Source organism: Pseudopodoces humilis, chromosome 18 (assembly GCF_049639895.1).
Source record: "Pseudopodoces humilis isolate 2021_Gansu_Grassland_sample_001 chromosome 18, ASM4963989v1, whole genome shotgun sequence".
Lineage (NCBI taxonomy): Eukaryota > Metazoa > Chordata > Aves > Passeriformes > Paridae > Pseudopodoces > Pseudopodoces humilis.
Genome location: NC_142217.1, coordinates 13,917,566 through 13,939,222, shown reverse-complemented (window position 1 = coordinate 13,939,222; position 21,657 = coordinate 13,917,566). Strand labels below are relative to the sequence as shown.

The window sequence follows — 21,657 nt, the reverse complement described above, 5'->3', positions numbered from 1 at the left end:
CTCACCCTTAGCTCTTGGTGTGCATATGGAAGTGGTTATTGTTTGCTGTCTTACCTTCAACAACAGCACTGAAACATTAAATCTAATGTTCTTAGGCTGGAAATGTCCTTTTGGCTCCCAGCTCTTGAGAATAAATGCCACCTTGGTTCTGGAAAGAAGCTTTAATTTTATTATGCATAAAATAATTAGAAAAAATACTCTGTTTGTCTTTGCAGAATTGTTGTTCTAAGCCGTAATTAGTGCTACTCTAAATCTTGCAGGACTGTATTGAATATGAGGATTTGTTCAGAGCAAGTACAGCTGTAATTAATCTTTGCATTCCCATCAAGAAATGCTGGCACATGCTGTGAGAAACAAGGAAGGAAACTTTCAGTTCAGGCTGTCTGAGCCAGTACCCAAGTGCAGCTACAAACCACTGGAGTAATCTCTTTATCCCTTTCTAGTGTGCAGGAAAGGTCTGGGCAGAGACAAATCCAGTCCAGTGAGCAGCCATTAGCTTTGATTATGCTGTTTAATTTCATACTCAGAAAGTTTCTAATGGACCTCAATCATTGAGGAGACTTTAAAATTGGTGACTAGTATCACCTTAGAGATTCCCAGTAACGAAAATGTATTCCAGAAATCTGAGAAGTTAGGCACATTTAAAGGTATACCCTTTGAATGACAAAGGTTGTCTAATGAAGAGTTCCTTCTGAAATTTGGTGGAAGCAGGAGAGAACTCACATATTCAGTAATGAGCATCTGCATAGGTTAAAACCATGGTAGCACAAGGACAACTTTTAAGTTGCTACAAAAATACTTTATTATGCAGAGACATTTATGTTAATGTTTATCTGCCTAAAAACAAAGAATATTGTTTTTAGTGGAAAGGCTCCACTTGTCAGACTGGTTTCATCTATTCAGTCTCAAAGATACAATTGAAAAGGAGACTTTAATATTTGTGTTCTCATGATATGGGAGTTCACAGGTTTTGGTGTATGAAAGCTACATGCACTACTTGAAGATCCAGCAGGGACTGGCTTAGCTGTGTGAAGGAAAAGAGAGAGCTCCTGCTACTTGCTGGCTGCTGTATTAGCAGTTTTCTGACCCTGTGGTTGATTTCAGGAAATTGGGGGGGGAAAACAGGCACTGTCCAAGAGGTGACTGGTTTCATTAAGCCCTGACATGGCTCTCTCTGCTCAGAGCAGCAGTGCTGACAGTGCACTTCAGAAAGTTCCAGTTTTACAAGTCAGCCTTTTGTACCTCATTTATATGTTCTTTGTAGTGATTCAGCTTTCCTTTGGTACTCATTCAGCTTTTTATTGGTACCAAACCTTGTGCTTTTCACCTAGAATTGGGACAGTGAGCAAGGGTGTTTTCAGTGCCTTTGAAAATGTTCTAAAAGGTTCCCTTGAGAAAAAACAGTAAGAGGTTAAGACTTGGATTTTTCAAAGGGGCCACTGAATTTAATAGGATAACGGGTAATGAATGCTTTCAGGCTTTCCTGAATATCCTAGTTTATTGTAAGCTATGTAGGATCAAGAACAAGTAACACAAACAGATGAACAAATAAGCAATACGTTAAAAACTGGGTCTGTTTTTACAAGGAAGTCTTACTGGCATATCTTCTGTGTTTTTATACTTAGATATTTGAAGTTGTTCTTGTCACAATGACAGTGAATGATGTTTAATGAGCCCATATTCTTTAAAAGATGGGACCTGAAAGAAGGCTGAAAAGGAAAATGCAGGCAGGATGGTTAGGCAGCAGTAACTTGCTCAGGTGGTGATGTACCCTTGCTACCTATCCAAATCCTGAGCTTTTTGCAATGACTTCTCAAAAATATTGTAATGTCTTTAACTTTCTGTTTCTTCCCCTGCTCCTGCTGTGTCCCAAACAAGCAGGTTTGCCTTAAAACATGGGGAGTTTCATTGAATGCAAACCACTCTTGGCTTCAGCTTACCTTGGGCTGTAGCTCTAGACAGAGTAATCCCAGTGAGCAATAGGAAATGGTGGTTTGGGCAGTTCTGCTTTGCACTGTGCTCTTGCTTGTGCTGGGTGGGTTTTTTGGAAGCTGCTCTTAGAGAAGAGGCAGATGGAGCCTGGGGGTGACTGAGCACAGCTGAGGGGGTGACACGCTGTGCTTCTGGGGAAGGAACAAGAAATGGACATCACAAGTGGTTATGAATTGCCTTAACCTGGTGCTTGCCAAGGAGTGCTGACAGTGTCTTTATCTCACTGACCCTTCTGCCAAGCAATGGTTCCTTTCCTGATGCCTGTACCTCAGAGTAGTTTTTTCAGTGTTTGTGCTCAGAGCTACTGGAGTATCTGAAATGCTCACAGAGAGTTCAAATCCAGGCTCTGTTTCACAGTTATTGAGTGTGGAGGAGGAGGAGGAGGTGAGCAGAGGAAGGGAAGAAACAGCATTTGACTTCTGGCTTTATGTGCAGTGGTATCTGTACAACAGGGGAGGGTTTCATAGATCAGATGACTTAAGATACATCTGAATGTGATGCTGTTTCAGGAAATATCTCAGTGCTCCAAAGCACCACAAACCAACCAGCTGATAAGCAAACACTAGTGGTGGGAGCAGAGCTGTTGAGTGCTCTTCCCAAAGGAGAAGGGTAAGGTTAGCTCAGTGTTTCACTTCTCCTTTCTCAGCTGCACTGCTGGAAAAGCTTGTCACAAAGGCAGAAGGCAGCGTGGTCCCCACCTCCTCAGTAGTTTGCAGCTACACCTAAAGCACTCTGAGGAGTAAACCTGTTTGGCTCTATTATTGACTTAGAATCTGGGGGAGGGCAGGAAAACTTCTTGGAAACATCATGCAAGATTTTCTGTTTGAGAGAGTGGAAAACATGTTGCTCTGAGAAGTAATTTATTGACACCTTTCAAATGTCTCCTCTGTATACAACACAGATTCCTGCAGTCAGACTGTGGCAGACTTGTGCTTCACTTGGCTTTTCTCCTGAATAAACTGTTGCTGTTTGTCCTTAGAAGGTCTGCTCTCCACCCTGCCCCCAAAGCTCTTAATTTGACTTGCTTTCCTTGATACTTGCTTAATTCTACTTTGGAAAACTCAGTAGAATCTCAAACTGAAAAAGCACTGGTTTATTGGTGGAACTCTTTACCATTTAATTCCACCTCTGAATTCAAGACTTTGATCCATGTGGTTTCAGCCTGGTCAGAGTACAGTAGTGAATCAGTAATGGTGTTAGATGTGGGCAGGAGACAAAAGAGCCACCTACTATATCCTCTTTTTCTGTCTTCTTTCTTCCAGCCCAGCACTTGCATTCCTGGTTGCAGGGAGTTCAGCTGGCCATCCACGTGGCTGGACTGCTGCCCTCTCCAGTTCAGTAGGATGTGACCGAGGCTTTAATTAGGATTTTTTTTTTTAATAGGTTAGTCTGCTCAACAGCTTGGAAAAGTTTGTTAAACTGACTTCATTTTCCACTGTGGCTTGATGAATTTATATGTGTAACTGAGGCCTTAAGGACAGAAGCTGTCACCTATTTTCTAATCACAGATTTCATCTTTAGATTTGTTTTCAGACCTGAAAGAGAAAAATTCTGAAATTAAATTAGAAGTAGTCTCTGTTGCATGAAATCTTCATACTGAAGTATCAATAGAGTGAAGGTTTAAGTGTAGATTTGGATAATTCCTCCTCATCATGCCAAAACAGGCATCAGAAAGGGAGAGAAAATTTAGAATAACTGATATGTTTTGATGTGAATAGATAAAAAACCTTGCAGGATAATGCCTATAAATATGGTCATAGAGAAAACTTGAATTGATTGTAAATGGAAACTGAAGTTTATTTCAGGTCACCAAAGGTCCTTGGTGGTTCATTCATCTACTGGACCCGACACGCAGGGCTGTCAGTGGCACCGGAGCAGGAGAGATGAGGCTGTGGGGAGGGCAGTCACTGCTTGGGTGAAACCCTCTCAGAGACTCAAAATACAGCTGGGAACTAATGAAATAAAGTGTTCTTGGTATGTGACATGAGACAACTCGATCTGGGGGATTTACAGGTGTGTGTGAAGGTCAGACTGGGTAAATACAAGTGTTGATGTAAGTGGGGGACATGAGGTGCTGAGGAGCTGCTCAGGGCAGAGAGCAGGATGACAATTTCCACTGACTGGGAAGGCAGGCAGGGTAACAACAGGCAGAAACTGCACCTTCAGAGCTGGTCATTCTAATCTCTTAGAATTAACAAATACCAAGCTTTTACTGAAAAAGATTTTTGTTTCTGGGGCAAGTGATTTTTGAGAATCAGATGTCTTGAGGAGTCCCTCAGATTTTTAAGCCTTGTGGTTGAGCCTGCCAAGCACTGAGGTAATGGGCATGGGGCACGACTTCAGAGTAATGTAAACAAGGTGGAATTTAATTTCTTTCTGCACTCTATTCTCTACACACTTGATTTTATAGGAATCAAACTGTTAAATAGCACACCTGATTGCAGCTAAGACTTAGAATTTTAGCTGAGTTTTACCTAAAACCTTACTTTCAGATACTGAGCAGTTTTCTGAGTTTTGCAAGACTATCATTTTAGTCTGCCAATCTAAAAATGTCTCGGTTGTAAACATACAGACAAAATGAGAAAATCTTAATTTAGAACAAAATTTTTAAGAAATATGAGGGATGAATGACACTTTGCAATCCTTATAGTCACCATTTAACAACAGACAAATTTCAGTATGACATGTCTGAGCTGCTACTTCCCCAGAAAGTGGAGCATTAGGAAATCTTTGCAGGAAATCTTTGGTGTGTAAGTGGAGCAGGAAGCATCGTTCTGCAAGATGCTCAAGGTTATGCCTCTTGTAAGTGCATCCAAGTTGCTGAGCTTTCCAGCTGGCCACCTGCCATGGAAAAGTCCAAGCTCAACATTCTCTCATGGCTGGTGTTAGCTGCTTTTTCAGCCCACAAGATCTAAGATATTTATTTCCCATCCCTTGATCTGATAAGATTTGAAAGGGAAACTCGCTGGTAAACTTGTGATTTAGTCTTGATCAGATAGTACTGCTGACTAGATTAATTCAGAGGGTACCTTTTTTTGTCACTGTCTGTCTAGCTCTGCAGATGTCTCCTGTAAACAAAGCAAGTTTCAGGTTTGCATTCTGACCTGCTGGGAACAAAGCATGGGCCTGGGGTCATGGAATAACGGGATTGTGCATCATTCCAGGGGATGTAAAAACATCCATTTGCTTCTAAATTCTGCCATGTTAGTTGAAAATGCCCATTTTTCCATGGCAGCTGCCCACTGAGAATAAATTTGCTGGTGATGGGCCAGAATCTTGGATCAATCCCTCCTTCTACAGCTGGGGACTTTGTTCTAACAGTGTCAGGAGTGGAGTTCCAGTTGCCTTTGGGACACTGAGCTGTCTGTGCCCGGAATGAGAAGCTGAGCCTGGCATGCACTCACTGGAGAACCTCCGGTGTGGGAGATGAAAGGGCTCTGGCAGCACTTGCAGACAATGAATTCCCTTGGACAGTTGGCAGGGAAACAGGAAGGAATCCTTCCATGGGATGCTTAGGGAGTAGGTCTGGCATCCACTCGTGCCAGGACTGAGCCAGGCTCGCTGCTGATGTTGGATGCAGTCCTTGGACTATTTTTGTTGTTTAAACATAACTGTGATTCTTCATTCCACATGAATTTAATCTATATCCCCTTGCATCCACTCCTTGACTCTTGCTAGCTGCTGGTCAGTGAAAGGTAGGACATGCTGAATCCCTGTGGCTGATGTGCAGGTCTGTCTGGTTAAGGATTTTTCTATATTTATTTTTGTTAAAGCTAACATTTAGTGTGTTTGTGTTTACACTTTGTGTTTTGTTTGTGGCCGGTACTGTTTTCTCTGCTGTTTGCACCTGTTTTTCTTCCAGCTACTGCAAATCTGTGAAGCAGAAACAGCAATGATTAAGACAGTAAGTATGAGTAAAATAAAAATTACAGGGAATTTTTGTTAAGGTTTCTTGAAGCTTTTACTGTAGGATGGAGCCTGCCTTAGTCTATTAACAGAAAATTCCTTTCTTCCTGGAGGCACTGCTGCTGGTGTGCATATTTGAGACAAATGGACAAAATTGTTAACCTAATCCAAAAGCAATTTATCTCCGCTACATCCTGTTGATGTAGAAATACCTAGAATTTCAGGAAAAAATGTAACTTTGGTTTTCCCTTGCAGCACTTGGGAGAGAGAATTGCTGTATTTGATTTCTGGAGAAAGCTAATACATGTTAAGAGTTGCCCTTCAGCACAAGAACCCTGCTCCTGTATGAGTGTTTCTTAGCTGCAAGGCTGGAATTTCAGTCACAGGATTCCACAAATCTTAGTACTGATGTGGAAGCTCTGATTAGCCTGAAGTTTTTTCTGGGGAATTAAAGAAATATTTATCACCTATTATTATCCATATGCTGCAAAATAGGCCATATGTCATGTAGGAGGAGTTAATTAATATAAACCCACCCTGATGTGTACAAACAAATTTTTCCATTGCCTGTCTGGACTGAGCTAACAAATAATGAATTTTTAAAATATTTTCAGACCTTAACATCTGATACCTACCATGTGTGAATAGGCAAGAGAAAGGAGAGATAATTTTTAGAAGTTTGGAACCATATGGTACTTTTTTTGTAGTTGGTATGTTTGTAGGGTCCAGATAGCAGCAACTTGGATAAGCACTGGAGCTGCTGGATGGGAGCCAGGAGCTCAGTCTGTTGTTAAGGAGGAAGTTAAATAACACTAGAGAGATTTGATAGCTGGAATTCTGTACAGCTTAAATAAGGAGAAGTGGTTGGTCTCTGCATTGGAGCTGGTGATTGAATGAAAAATTTATGTTTGTCCTGTGTCAATAAATTTCGATGCCCAGACAGGATGTAGAATATCTGTAGAACAGAATTGCAGTGTCCAATGGGCATCAGCATTTCAGGGCAATTTAGGTTACTTCAGCATCCTCTGGGGGAATTCTTAACAAGCACAGACTTGCTCACCTCCTTGGAAAATAATACTGAATTCATCAGCTGTCAGAGAGGAGAGAACACATTTCTGGCTGCAGTAAATCCATGCCCTGTTAGCAGTGAGGCTGAATAGAAGTGCACATTTAGAAGTAATCTCTTGAAGGAGCCTGTGAGCTTGGGGAGGGGAAGTTTGTTTGTTTGTAGTTGTCCCTCAGGAGGATTTTAGCCCTTGGACAGAAGCAGGGTGCAGAGCCTGAGCCTTCTCACTCCCAAAGGATGTGTTGTGGTGACAGTGTCACTTGTGTCCAGTACCTCTCACTAAGGAGAGCATTTTCTGTATCACTTCTTGATGGTGATTTTTTGGTTCTAATTTCAGTACCCAAAAACTTGGCTGATCTAACTCCCAAACATTTTCAAATACTGGTCTCTTGATTATTTTGTAACCTTGCTCTTCCCATGGCTCTCTTGCTTTTATAGAAAATCTGAAGTGGTGACATTCAGACCCCTTACAGTCAAGAGGTGATTGACATCCCAGGAAACTTGGAAGAGAGGAGATCTCAGGGTTTGCAAGCATGTATTTTGGTTGCAAGTTGGCTTTTTTGTCTGTACATGTGTCAAGCAGCCCTCATGGAATGGTTCCTTAAATAAAGGCCAACTTTGGATGAAATTGTATCGGTGCTTTAAGTCCATCCCATTTATGTATCCAAGATCTTAGAGCTGGGAGATTCCCAAATGTCTTTCTAGGGTCTCCTGGATTTCCTCTGTATTTCTCAGCCCTGCTGCTGAATGTTTTACAGCTCCTGAGCAGAGGGTGGGTGACCAACACTGGCATTTTATCTGGATCAGTGTTCTCCCTCCTTGCAGATTCAGCTGCAGTTTGTGGCAGGTGTTTGCAGTATCTGTTTCTCTGGGTGTTTCTCTGTAGTATGGGAATTCTGTTAGATGTGTATTAGATGCTTCCTTGAAGTACAGCATTTCCTTCCTCTGTGGTTTAATCCATCATCTGAAAGAAGCTGAGACTGACAGGTCTACCTTAAATTGTGCACTCTAAATTTAGCAGCCAGAGACAGAATGATCAGGAAGGGCTAAATTAATATTATGTCAAAAAGGCCTTGGGACAAGGAAAGAAAAAAAGCCCATTTGGAACAGAGGGTCCCCTTTCAAGCCTTTTAGTTCAGAGCAGAATTTAGGGGAACTGTTTTTCAGCAGGAAAAGTTTGAAATGATCCAGTATTTTAGGGAACTAGACAATGGGATGTTTCACTGTCCTTTATGATCTGACCATGGCTTGCTCTGAATAACTGAGGGTTACAGTGACAGGTTGATAAATTCTGGCCTTCCAGAACATGTCTACTGAGTTTCTGAGGGTATTTTAAAGTAGTCTGCATACGATTGCTGTGCATTTATTTTCATGCAATAAATACTGCTTGGGAACTGTGCCCAAAATGAGGCTATCAATGGCAAAGGAAGCGATGCCAGATTAGCTATAATATTTCTGTGTGGAGATTTCCTATGTGCTCTGAACGTAGCCTGAAGGGACAGGGATGTTGAATTCAATCAATTATTTTCATGGTGACTTATTTGGAGCTCATGTTAAGATGGCATTCATGTAGTACGAAGTATGTAGATTAAAAATTTCTTTATTTCATGGCTTTTACCCCTTGAGAATGCTGTAGTCAAAATAATCTAGCATTTTAAAAGAGTTTTAGAGAACTATTTCAGGAAGCAGGAGTATATGTTTACATTTCAACTTTCCTCCCTTTCTCCTCCACCAGTCAGTTTTTAAACAAATTGTACAACTATTTTCTCTGGCTTCACCCAACTTTATACTGTAGATAGGCCAGTTTAAAAGAATAACAATTTTTTTTTTTTTAAATAATCCAATAGCGATACTGCATTGTGGGCTCATTGGAGGCCTTCTGTTTGTGTTTCTTGATTCCCCCAGTTCCCAGATGTGCAGTGACTCATCCTCCTGAACAATGGGAACAGCATCTCTTACTCCTTCTCTTGGTCCCAGTTGGCAAAACTGTTACTCAGAGGATCTGGACTGCGGCAGGAGGAGAGATCAGCAGTGACAGAATGAGTCAGCCGAGTTTTGTGGTCACTCTTGTGTGGGGAGCAAGGAGTGGAACACGGATGGTCACTGCTGTACTCTGGGGCACCAAAAAAGGACCATCTGAGCTACATAAAATTCATAACTCAGAGGTTTACTGTTCCCTCCCCCACAGCTGTCCTGTAAAACATGGGGTGTGGGTGCAGGAGACACCACTGAATCATCTTGATTTATTATCAAGGAGGATGAAAATCCATAAAGATAGCGTACTGGTTTCTAACTTTACGATGTGAAATGTACTAATAGAACACTAGTTAAAAATAAAATAAAATAAATAAGAAATATCAGTGCATAAATGCTTTACTGGCAGACTCTGGGACTGTTACAGAACGGGTCTTCCTATCTCAGTATTGTGCATGTTGAAATTAAGTAGTTTTTCATATTTTAAGAGCATTATTTATGAATATTGTTAGAATATTTTTAAAGGAAATAGTGTACTGATAGGACAATGAAAGATGTGAGTCTTTTTAAATCTGAAATGCAAAAGCTCAACAACCTTCTATGAACGTCATTGATCTGAGGAAGTTTCTGGAGCTGCCAGCTTTTCTTGCAACATCAGCCTGTAAAAGATCTGATCTGGATCACTTTTGTTTGTTTTTTGAATGAACACACCATGATGTGATTATATTTAGGTAGTAACACGTAGTATAAATACACAGAGAGGGTATAAATATACATATATTATAAATAACTTCAGCTTTCATTTCTACTTTGCAAGCATAGCTTAAAATAGATTGTGATGTTAAAATAACCTTTTTTTTCCAGTAGAACCATTAAAATACTGAAATTGTAGTCATCAATCTGCTTAAAGATATTTTTAGTATCTGATGAATCAATTGCAAATATTTGCTGACACTTTTATAGGAAGTCATGGTCATGGACCTGAAATAACTGGCTAAGATCTGGAGGAGGAAAGCACTTGAAGTGCTAAGCCAGATTTGAATGGAGCTTAATGGCCAAATGGATATTGGAGAAGCACTAAATACCTGCACTGAAAAAGCCAAACCAGCTTCTTTATGGCCAGTGTCTCGAAGAGAAAAAATAAATTCAACACGAAAGGGGCAACTGATACTTTATTTTGATAATTATTTGCTTTGAATGGAAAATCCACTTTGATTTAGAAACTGTGTATATTTTTATCTGCATGCATTTATATATATAAGCATTTGTTAGTAGGCATGTCTAATACCCAAAGCATGAGACAGCTTTGCATAAATATTAATTTATTAGTGGAATTCAAAAATCCATTGAAGTGCAGCTTGATATAAAACTCAATAAATTTGACTTTTAGATCTAATTCATATTGCTGTCTATTTTGTCTGAATGACTAGGAAAAATGAATATAGAAAGGAATGTTCAGTTAGCATAATTGTTCTAATTAAAAACACTAATTGCAAACAGTTGTGAAACCTGGAGTTTCCATATTTTCCTCATTTAATATGCTACGTGTTACTCATCAGGTCAGTTAATGCCCAGTGCATGCGTGTGCTGCTGGCTGGCGGAACTGAATGTGCTTCCCAGAACATCCCAGTTTGCTGTAAATCTGACTAAGATGTAGAATAAGGTTATTCCAGAAGCCTTTGGAGTCTGCACTTCCACAGAACTTAATACAGGAATCATTTATCAGGGAATTTCTAAAGCAGGAGGGTTTGAGTGTGTGTGCTGGGTTTGGGGTTATTATTCTGGAAGGGTTTTGGTGGGTGTTTTTCCTCCCTTCATGTTTGTGTGCTTTAATGTTTTGAGGGTTTTTAAACTTCAAACCCTCTGGAGGTTGTTGAGGATTTGTTGTTTTGGCTGGAAACAGATATTTTGACTTAAGTACTGGATGCCTTTGGATTCTGGGCTAGAAGAGCATATTCAGATTTTTTCAGATCTGTCAGACCATGCATATGGTGCTCACACCTGTTCCAGCCACCTGACTCTGTTACCCAGCTCTCCCAGTGCTTTGCCATTGCTGCTTAAAATTATTATACAAATACAAATTACAGGGCTTAATTGCAACATTAATAAGAGCTGGGTAAGAATCTAGAGAAGTCTGTTTTCCCTAAATCACTGCAGAAATGAACATGTATTTTTTTCCATTAATCAGTTTATTTTCATACCTCCCTATCAGTGTGCAGAATGTCAGAGTGATGGATGTATGGGGGGGGGAATTAGGGGAGGCAGAAGCTGTAAATCAGGTGATCCTGCCTGTGTGTCCCTGCATTTCACAGGCACACGGCTGTTCCCTGCTCCAGCGTGGGAGGCTGGATGGACAGGCAGAGACTCTTATAGCAACTAGCTAGAAAATTGAAAGAATTTCTGTCAGAGATGGCCCTTTTGCAGTATTTTTGCACATCTGAAGGCACTGTGTGGGATGGAGCACAACAGATAGAGAAGGGTTTTTTTGTAGCTTCAGTGATCTTTTCTTTCTGGGCTCTCCCATCTCCTGAACATGACTAATGCTGTACAGGAAGCCCTTTTCTCTTATTCATGCAGTCTGTGATATCTCTTCTGATCCACAGAGTGCCAAAAAATACAGGAAATTACTTTCACCTTATGAAAATTCATGATTGTAAGGAAGCTCTTAGAGCAATTGTTCTTTGGAAACATCCCCTCTCCCCCACCCCACCCCCCCAAAAAATAAGTGGTTTTTTTTCTGCTAGCAATCCATTGTAAATCTTTTGTTGATACATGGTAGTCTTTTGCAAATCCCTGTGTTCTCTCTCCTTTATGAAAAAACACTTCCAGTTTTAAATGTTAGGAAATAATAAGCTACAGCTCCTTTTGTGTGTGCCTTATGCTGGGAGCGTGTACTTGTCCAACACCGAATCCTCTGATCTCCAGTCTGATTCCTCACAATGAACTGTTGTATTCATCTGTTTAGAGTTGTACTGGGGGCAGTAATTCTGTTCTGCTGTCTCAGGCCTATGGTGTAGAGGAGGATGTGTGGTTTTAGAGTTTATATTGCAGCTGGAGTCTAGGGTAGTGCTTGGACAAAGTTCCATTCTGATCTGGTGACTGGGTGAGGGCACCTACTGTCATTTGATCATGGCTGACAGCCATGCTGCTCTGTGATAAGGAATGGGTCTTCCTGCCTAAAAATCACGAAAAGGCGCAGTAGGATTGTCCATTTTATCATTCTCATGACATGGCTACAGATGCAAGACACATCCTGAACAATAAAGAAGACTTAGTGAATTACTTCTTGGTAAGAACTTCTTGCAGGACAGTTTCACTCCAGAGTAGGCTGCATCTGTATGGAAACAGTTTTGTTACTTCTTGAAAAGTTGTGCAGGGCTTCTTGTCCCCACTTAATGCAAAGGGGCCCTTGATTTGAGTGGGACACACAAACGAGCTTGTTTGATAAAAGGTCTTCTTACACAAGAGTAAATTTTAACACAAGAATGAATTTGCCCTGTAAACATTCCTATTTTCGTCTTAATATAACTACTAAAGGACATTGTACAAGATGAGCAAATCTATTATTAAAAGTCTTGAGCCCAGAAGGGAAGCTGTCTGTAGAAGAACAAGTCCTTGAAAATGTTCCTTTTTCTGTTTGTTTGTGACAAGCAAGTCTAGCTTAAATCGTCATAAATTGTGGGGTACTTAAATCTTCCACTTTTCTAAAGATATGCCAGCCAGTCTAGGATATGCTTTTGTTCACTGTTATGAATTTTAAATAAAATACACTGGGTTCTTATAAATGTGTTTCATTTTTTCCTCCCACTCACTGTCAGTTAACTGCACTTATCTTACCAAATTCTTTCAGTCAAAGAACTGACTTTTAATAACACTTCTCTTTTATTGTAGAGATTTACTAGATATACACCTGAGCATTTGTTCAAGTCTCTTCTCAACTTTGATTTTTCCAGACCTGGTGATATTGCCCTGTTAGACCTCAGTGCATGTTGGAAGAAGGCCTTGATTCTGTTGGACTTGCTGTCCTAGAAAGCAGCTCAGTTCCCATGTCTTTCCTTTTCCACAGGGTGAATCGGTGAAATACTTCCTGGATAACCTGGATCGGATCGGTCAGCTGGTAAGAAACCTTCTCCTTCTGAACCACAAGAGACAAGGAAAGCCTGAGTGTGCTGTGATTAATGGGGTTTGGTTGGGTTTTTTTGGTTGGTTTATTAAATAATAATGCATTAAATAATTTCAGTGTTCTTTCTCAGTAAACTCCAGCTTTCTGAAACTGAAGCTTAGCATTTGTTTAATCTTTTTTGACAGACAACAAATGGAAATTATATTTGTGCACATATTTTACCAGCTCTTCTGTGCAGCCTCTGGATCTCATTTGCTTTTCCTGTTGTTCTGATGGCTGATGCTACTTGGTATAGCAGAATGAAACCTTAGCAAAATAAAAACCACTTGTAGGATTCAAAATCTGTAATGAAAGCATTTGTCAGGAGACTTGGAGGAGAAAGAAGGGAGAAGATTTTCCTAAACAGTAACAGTGATAAGGTTCTGAAGAACAAATTTTTCTACAGTGATAGATTGGGCCACAGCTTGTGGTAGACTCTGTTGCTGTACTTGCTGGTCATAGAGTGGGAACCTGGAAGAAGAATTTCCAGTAAAGCTTTCAAGATAGTCCTTCTAAGAGTAATGAATTGTGGAGAAGCTAGATTTAAAAAAAAAAAAAAAACTTTCTGTGATGATTTGATCTGCTTTATTGTGGCAGTAACACTGTAGCTAAGAACTTCAGAAGGAAAAACTGCACTTAAACCTGAAAAAAAGAGGCTTGAAGGATGAAAGTGTGAAGGAGTGAATTAGTCCTTTATTTTTGCTCTCATATGTCTCAGGATCTTCTGTAGCTGTTTACCAAAGTGTTGAGCTAAACGGTCAACAGGCCAGTGTTTTAAAGTTGAGTATTCATTCTTCATTTGATAAATCACCAGCTCCTGGTGATTTTACCTACAGTATTCAGGCATTAGCCAGAATTTTTGAAGGACTTTTTCTGACACTTCTTTCCTTTCTTTTGCAGAGCTATTTCCCCAGCAAACAAGATATTTTGCTGGCCAGAAAAGCCACGAAGGGGATAGTAGAGCATGATTTCATCATTAAAAAAATTCCTTTCAAGATGGTGGATGTAGGGGGACAGAGATCTCAGCGTCAGAAATGGTTCCAGTGCTTTGATGGAATAACTTCAATTTTGTTCATGGTCTCTTCTAGTGAATATGACCAGGTCCTCATGGAAGACAGGCGCACAAACAGACTCGTGGAGTCCATGAATATCTTTGAGACAATAGTCAATAACAAGCTTTTCTTTAACGTTTCCATTATCCTATTCCTCAACAAGATGGATCTTCTCGTGGAGAAGGTAAAGACTGTCAGCATTAAGAAGTATTTCTCGGACTTCAAGGGCGACCCTCACCGGCTGGAGGACGTGCAGCGTTACCTGGTGCAGTGCTTCGACAGGAAGAGGCGGAACCGCAGCAAGCCCCTCTTCCACCACTTCACCACGGCCATCGACACGGAGAACATCCGCTTTGTGTTCCACGCTGTCAAGGACACCATCCTGCAGGAGAACCTCAAGGATATCATGCTGCAGTGAAGGAGAGCAGCCCCTGCTCTGTTGAAATTTCGCTGGAGGGTTCAATCGAAGTTTTTATCCTTTCTTTATGGCCCTTGCATGCGGTGTAGGACCCATGCAAATTCCTTGGCTCAGGAATGCTGTACACTAGCCAGTCCAAACAGAGGAGCTATAGGCCGGAGGAGTCATGTTGATGTTAGCTACTGAATCATTTGGACTAAAACACTACTGAAACCTGGCCGTGGTAGGTTCTGTACCGAGTTTGGAACGCTGCATGACACAGCCACAGTCTGCCTTCTTCGAGAACAGAAATCTCTGACAAACCATGGATGGAAGACACGTTTCGAATGAATGCGCTCATTTTTCAGAGACACTAATTGTACAAACTGCCTTTTTTTTTGTAGTTTGGAGGTGCTGAATCGATCAAACTAATCTAAACATGATGAGATTGGCAGCTGTATTGGAGAATGTTAATGGAAGTTCCATTCTTAACCCTTAGGAATATAACCAGGTCTTGTGTGTGTTCAGCTTTGCCGAAGGTCTAGAATCCACCTTCCAAGGTGGATGCACAGCTCTTGTCTAAAGGTTTTGCATGAGTCTCCTGAGGCAGAAGTCTAAAACTGTGTAAGGAAACTCATGTTGGAGTAAATGGGATGGGGACTTAAGGCCTTGCTGATATGGAGAAGGGTTTATTTTGCACTATGCGTGGAGGGTGTTACGTCACGGGAAAACTGATTTCCTTGGTGCAGCAGCCTGTGCTGGAGCACCCAGCCATGTCCCTGCACAGTGGGTGCTCGAAGGAGATGTGCTCCATGGCCAGCCAGCACTGTCCTCACACCCACAGTGGGCAGCATTTGTGAAGGTTCAGTATCTCTCATGACAGGGCTTCATCTGTACTCAAAAGTTTAGAAGATGACTAAACTCTAAGCAAAGGTTTTGGTAGCACAGCAGCTGCTTGATTAGTTCCCAACAGCTGACCTTGTAGGAAGACTGAACACCCTGGAGATCCCAGCTTTCCAGCTGCACTGATGTATTTGGACAGCAAGACCTTGCTGTAAAATTAGCCTTTAATCCGTGTCTTAATGGGATCTTCAGCCTATAGTGATGCACGTGGAACTCAGAGCACAGTCGAGTTTGGAGTCGCCCCTTTTGGGCAGTGGTTTGGGTGTAAAATGGCAAGAGGCTGTGAGTAATTTGGATGTAAACTCCAAGTTTCCTTGTGCTCTCAGTCTCTGCCAGGTGCCTTTTCTGTGTACAGACATTGAATCTTTTCTACTGCAGCGGGGTAATGAACAAACCTAAGATATTGTAGTGCTATCCTTTAGGTAACTCAAACATAGTTTACTGTGCAATTTTTGTCATAGTTTTTATCCAAGAATAAAACCTGAAGGGCTGTTTGTACCCATAAAAATTCAGCAGATTCCCTGGAGTTCTTATCCCCTTTGAGCCTGTAATGGCATGTCAAAACAAGCAAAGTTTTACTTCAGCTGGTAATCCCATGGGAAATGTGGTCAAAGAAAAGTCCTGTTCTGTTGTCCTTTCATGTTAATTTGGATAAAATCTGGAATCTTTCTTCCCCTCTGAAGCTTGCAGATGTTCATATCAGTATTTTTGTGTAGTTTCCTGATGTAGCAGCCTCCTGGCTTTCTTTGTGCAGGCTCCAGAGTGGAAAAGCTGTGGCTCTTTCAGTGCCTGTAACAGGCACAGAATCGAGGTAAGAAGCAACTGAGAAGTTGCAGATGGGAAAATCTAACTTAAATTTGAGCAAACTTAAACAGGAATTAGCATCCTTGTAACAAGTCTTATTTTGCCAGGACCAACTCTGTCTTTTAAATATTTATTAATTTTTAGCCTTGAAGGGGAAGAATGTTATGTGACTAATATTCAGATGAGGGAAAAATCTTAAGATTATTACATTTGAAAAGGATAATATTTCACCACGGCGTGATGCAAACAAGTTTACTCATCACATAAGGCTGGTTTCTTTGAGCCCATTTGTTTGGCTGAAGACTAAGGCTGCTTTCAAAGCTTTCAGATGTTTTCTGAGTTCTTGGTAGTGGTTTTCACTTCACACAAGACACTGGGAAAGAGGAGGCAGTTGTGGGCTCACCTGACTTCTAGGTTGACTTGACTTTAGTTCTTAGTTTGCTGTGAGCTTTATTCTTTCACTGAATTTTCCAGATGAATTAATGTTATGCTTGTTTTCTCAAATTAGTTCAACATTCCCTTTCAACTGTATTTTTTCTCAAGAATTACCTCAGTTTGGTGTCTGAATCTACTGTAGTTTTACCTGGGAACCATAGAATGGAATTTCCTGTTCTGTTTTTCTCTTGACACTCATCCATGGTTTTGTATCCTTAGTCACCTTATGGATTTACCCTCAACAGAGCTAATGAAGCAACTTATATTTTAAGTAACTTAAAATCTGCACCTGGAAAAGAAAACAGCATGAGAGATCTCACACTGAGCTCTCAAGCTGCTTTTTTTTTTGTATGATATGGCAGTTTTGCACACTAAGTCAGTTTTAGGGAACCAGTTTGCCCACCTTGGGCCCATTATTGCCCTTCTTGTTTTAATTGATGAAACGGGCCTGAGTGTGGGGCTGCAGGTGAAAATCAGTGGTTTGGCTCTGTGGGCTCCGAGTTCTGTCAGGTTTGGATAGTGATGGATCACACCAGGAACCCCTGGTGTGTTCTCCAGAGAGCTCCCAGGTCAGGAAACTCTCCCTGCAAAAGTCAAGCACTTCCCAAGTGTGCAGAGGAGCTGGCCTGTGAGTAAAAAGGACGTGGGGGACTTTTTTAAGTGTCAGTTTTCTCTGCAAAATAACTCTTCTTGCCACAACTGAGGGGACTTGGGTTTTTTTTTTCAAGGTAAGTAGTACTAGTATAATAAAGCCAGAAAATCATGTTGTGGTGAATCAGTGAATTATTAAAGCAGACCTTAGGTAAGTGAGGTTGTTCACACATCTTGGGACAGGCCTGGTTGGTTGCTTAGTCCTTTCACCAGAAACAAATAGAAAACTTTATTTTAAGTGACATCCTGGAGAACTTTGCAGGTAAACACAGCTGGAGAGAACATCTTTTTTTGTTAGTTTTATAGGCTTATTGTTCATTTGGCTGGTCAGGAAATGGGTCACAGGCAGGATGATCATCAGATGGAGACCTTGAATGAGTACTTTTTTTTTTTTTTAAGGAAAAAAGCAGCTTTTTGCTTTCCCTCCTCTGACAGCCGGGGTCAGTGACAGAGTGCTGCAGAGGGGTTGTCTCTGCCGAGGACAAAGAGAGGAAACTCTTGCAGCCTGTGCTTGGGGCAGAGACTTACGTAATTCTGGAGCTGAAGTAGAAAAACTAAATGGGACTCATTTATCCAACAACTACTTTGTGTTTGTTGTCCTCAAAACAAGTGTTAAGCTAATAAGAGTGTGCCAGTACCACTCCTGCAGATTGCAGTGCTGTCAGGCTCTGAACAGTCCTTAGATGCACTGCAGGGTGACTTGGTGGAGTTAAAAAGGAAGAGTGGTTTTCTGGAAGTGACATATTCAATAGGCACTTGTCACTTGGAAGGAGTGAAATAGTTCTTAATGTTGAAAATTAACTAATGGTGGTTATGGAATTGAAATTACTGGCCACCCAGTTTTACAACTCAAAGGTGTTTTCAGTTTCATGCAGAGAATGGATCTTTTTTAATTTGGCAGCCTAGATTATTTGACTTACTAACTTGATAATATATTTAATTTTTTAATTGCTGCTGTGTAAAACCTAGAACTGGGCATGTTACAAGAATGAAGCTCCTGAAGATGACCATTCCCAGACCTTCTGAGGCAGGTAAAGCTGAGCTGCAGGCAGAGTAGAGAAACTAATGGCAAATAAACCACAGAGAAATGGGAGTAGGAAGAGCTCATTTGTACATGGCACTGGAGAGAAATGTGTAATTCCCCTAGGACAGCTAAAGTGATATTTGGTGTGAAAAGTGGTGCATTTGGAGTGTCCCATCGTGTCCATGTGTTGCCCCCCCATCCCCATGGCCTCATTCCCTCTGGGAATTCACCCATCCTGGTTACTGTGATCTGCAGAGAAATGTAGAAATAAAACAGAAGAACAGATGTTCCCAGATGGTTCAGATGGTACCACTGAAGAAACCAACAGCTTTCTTTAGTGACAGACAGCTGCCTTCCACAGAACAGCATTGTGAAAAACAAATCCTCTGCTGCCTTTAGACGGTTGTCTTTGTATTAACTATGTTTTAACTTATATTAACTTATGTTTTGGAGTCTTTTCTATGTGTGTACTTCTTTATTTCTGGGGGAAAATATCCTTCTGTGCATGGACCTAGAGGATTTCTCTAAAAGGCCCCTCTGATTTTCAAGCAGTGAGTTTTGACACCTGACTTAGCTTGGCTTCTGTCATCAAATTTTCAGGAGTACCTGCTGGATTGATGGATGATTTGATGTGTGCCAGCTTGAGAGACATGATATGCAACAACACCTCCACACAGTGCAGTTTGTCATGTAAACCAAACACTGATCTCATGATGAGAACTGTAAGTTTAGCAGTACCCTCTTCTCTGTGTTCTCTTTCTAGTATAAAATCACATGGTGTAGTCAGGGGTTTAATACTGCCAACTCTTTACCTCATACTCTGTAATCTGTAACACAAAGTGGTGGGTGGGGTGTTTCAGTAGCAACTATAAAACATCTGTGCCTGCTTTTGTAAATGAGCTTTTAACAGTTTTTTAGAGAGCATCCATTATGGATCAGGACTGGCGTGGTCTGGGCCAGACTTGGCCTGAGTTAATGCTGACTCCACACAGTTCTAGGTGAGGACTGTCTAGCCTAGTGAGGAATAATTGGTAAGGCAAGACCTAGTGCTTTTTAATAATACCTGTTTTGTAATTAGCTGGGGTGATCTCTGCTTTGTGCTGTGACGTGGGCACTTCTTTGTTTTAACACTAATCTTTTATTACATAGATGGAAATGAGTAAAGCCAGGAGATGTGGAGCTGAAACTGCCTCTCTGCTAGCCAGGTGATGCTGCCTCTTTGCTCATCTTGGTGGTTGGGCAGTTCAGCTCAATCCTTGACGTTTTTATCTTTCTAATGGCATTTGGAAAGCGGTGTTGAAGTTTGTCTGTGTGTTGATATGCTTGTGTTCTTACCGGGTGGGGAGTGTGGAGGTTCTAGATTGTCAGTGCTGGTGGTTCTGTGCCTAGCTTGAGGAGCTGTCCCAGCCCAGCTCTTGGCCTGTGACTGAAGGTCTTATCTTCTGTCTGGTGTGAAAATAGTCAGAGGGGGGAAAAAAGAGCAGCACTGACTTCTGAGGTGGGCATTCTGGTAAAAAAAAAAAAAGCCAAAGTATGTTGGAGGGGAGCAGGAGAGGGGAGCTAGTTTCTAAACAGATCCCAAAAGCTGATGGTGCTTGAAGACTGTATTGAAGTGAAATGCCATCTGCACTGACCCAAAAGCTTTGAGTGACTCCAGAGAGCCATTGGCTGTGAATAAAGAGCATCAGGCCAGCAAGGCTGGCCCTGCCGTTGTAAATCTCTCTCTTCATCTGTTCATCATTGGGTGCTAAAGCTCAATTTTGATAAAATACATTATGCAGACCTCTGGCTAGACAGTGCATCCTACTCCTTCCTGACAGCTGCTTAAACTTTCTTGAAGATACCAGAGCTTGTGAAGGTAAGAGGCTGTTTCCATTCTTTGAATAAAAACTACAACTGATGGAGAGCAACATTTTTTAATAAGTAGGACCTGAGAGAGCATCTTTTGAGGGAAGTGGCAGGTTTTGAGTAGCACAACTATGACTTCCCATCGATCTCTTGTGCAGGTGGTTGGGCACAAAGGAGATAAGGGAGCAGGGGGATGTGGAGGAGAAAGGATCTGTTGGGAGCTTACAAGACTTGGGAAGGTGGTTGGTGGACTTAGGTTTGGAGATGTGTGTTCAGAGTCCCTTTTGCATTGAAGCCATTAACCCTCTCTAGGATAGGGAGTGTTCCTCCAGGTTGTGTTGTCTGGAATGTGGAATGGGCTTGAATTGATGATACACATTAAAAAGTATTTCTGGAGACTCCACTGAACAACAGTGCTGGTGTTCCTCTCTATAGTGAGGAGTCGCTTTGTTTGTGGAATCAAAATATACAAAAGCAAACTGACAAAACACCAGATTATTTGTGACATGACCACACAGCTTAGGAAGCCAAGTGATGTTATCTTTTATTCTGCAATGTACTTGCTCTCTGGTGCCTATGCATTAACACACATACTATGCAATATCAGTCTTTTTTTAAACCAGTTCACTACTCTGGGCAAAAAAGCCCTGAGTTTAGCCTTAATTTTCTTAACAATTCACAGGAAAGTACTTTAAGAACAGTGACAAACTAAAAGAAGGTGGAAAATGCATAAAGTAAAAGCACAGTCCCAGACTGCTCACATAAGTGTCTTTCTAGCACCAAAACAGCATCCGTGATAGAAGCAGCTACTTGCTGTAATAGTTTCAACTTATGAAAACTGTGTACTAGATAAAATTATATTGTGATGTGTAAAAAGTGTATTTTATAGCTTTGGTGACTTAGTTTACTGTTTTGTATATATGAATTTTATAAATCTATTAAAACTTGACTTGTTATACTGTTCTTTATGGGTTTCATCTTTCAGCGAGTGCCTGAAGTGACATTTTTTCTTTATTAAATTTTTTTCTGTGAGAGAGTTGCTTTTTGAACAAACAGCAGCATGAACTGTATGGAAGTGCAGCTGTCATGTCATGACACCTCAGTCTGTAACCTCTTGGTATCTCCCACTCCTCCAGTCCTGGCTGGAATCATTCTTCCTGGTGTGTCCAGGAGCTCAGGCTGGTGACACATTAACCTGTGTGAAACTTGGAATTCGTTCATCTGTAGCATTCCCAGGGCTGGCTGGGGCATCAGCACTGATTGGAAGTGGGAGGGGAGGCACAGCTGGATTTTGCTTGTGTATTCTGAGCTTAGCAAGAGAAGATGATTGGGCCTGTTGAGATAGGAGCACCTGTTGGAGATTCCTCAGCTCTGTGTAGGATCTGATAATAAATAGCCATGGGGAATGTGCCTGCTGCTTTCCTGGGCCCAGGCCCCTGTTCA

General features: G+C 41.2%; 1 protein-coding gene across 1 annotated transcript in view; it reads left to right on the top strand.

Annotated features, from left to right (window-relative positions):
- GNA12 (G protein subunit alpha 12) overlaps positions 1-21,177 on the top strand; it is a 40,901-nt gene extending 19,724 nt beyond the window's left edge. The window contains exons 3-4 of the mRNA XM_005523010.3: positions 13,005-13,055; positions 14,001-21,177. Coding sequence (XP_005523067.1) covers positions 13,005-13,055; positions 14,001-14,570 — 621 coding nt within the window. The 3' untranslated portion in view covers positions 14,571-21,177. The remainder of the gene's footprint in view (positions 1-13,004; positions 13,056-14,000) is intronic.
- The last annotated feature ends 480 nt before the right edge of the window (positions 21,178-21,657 follow it).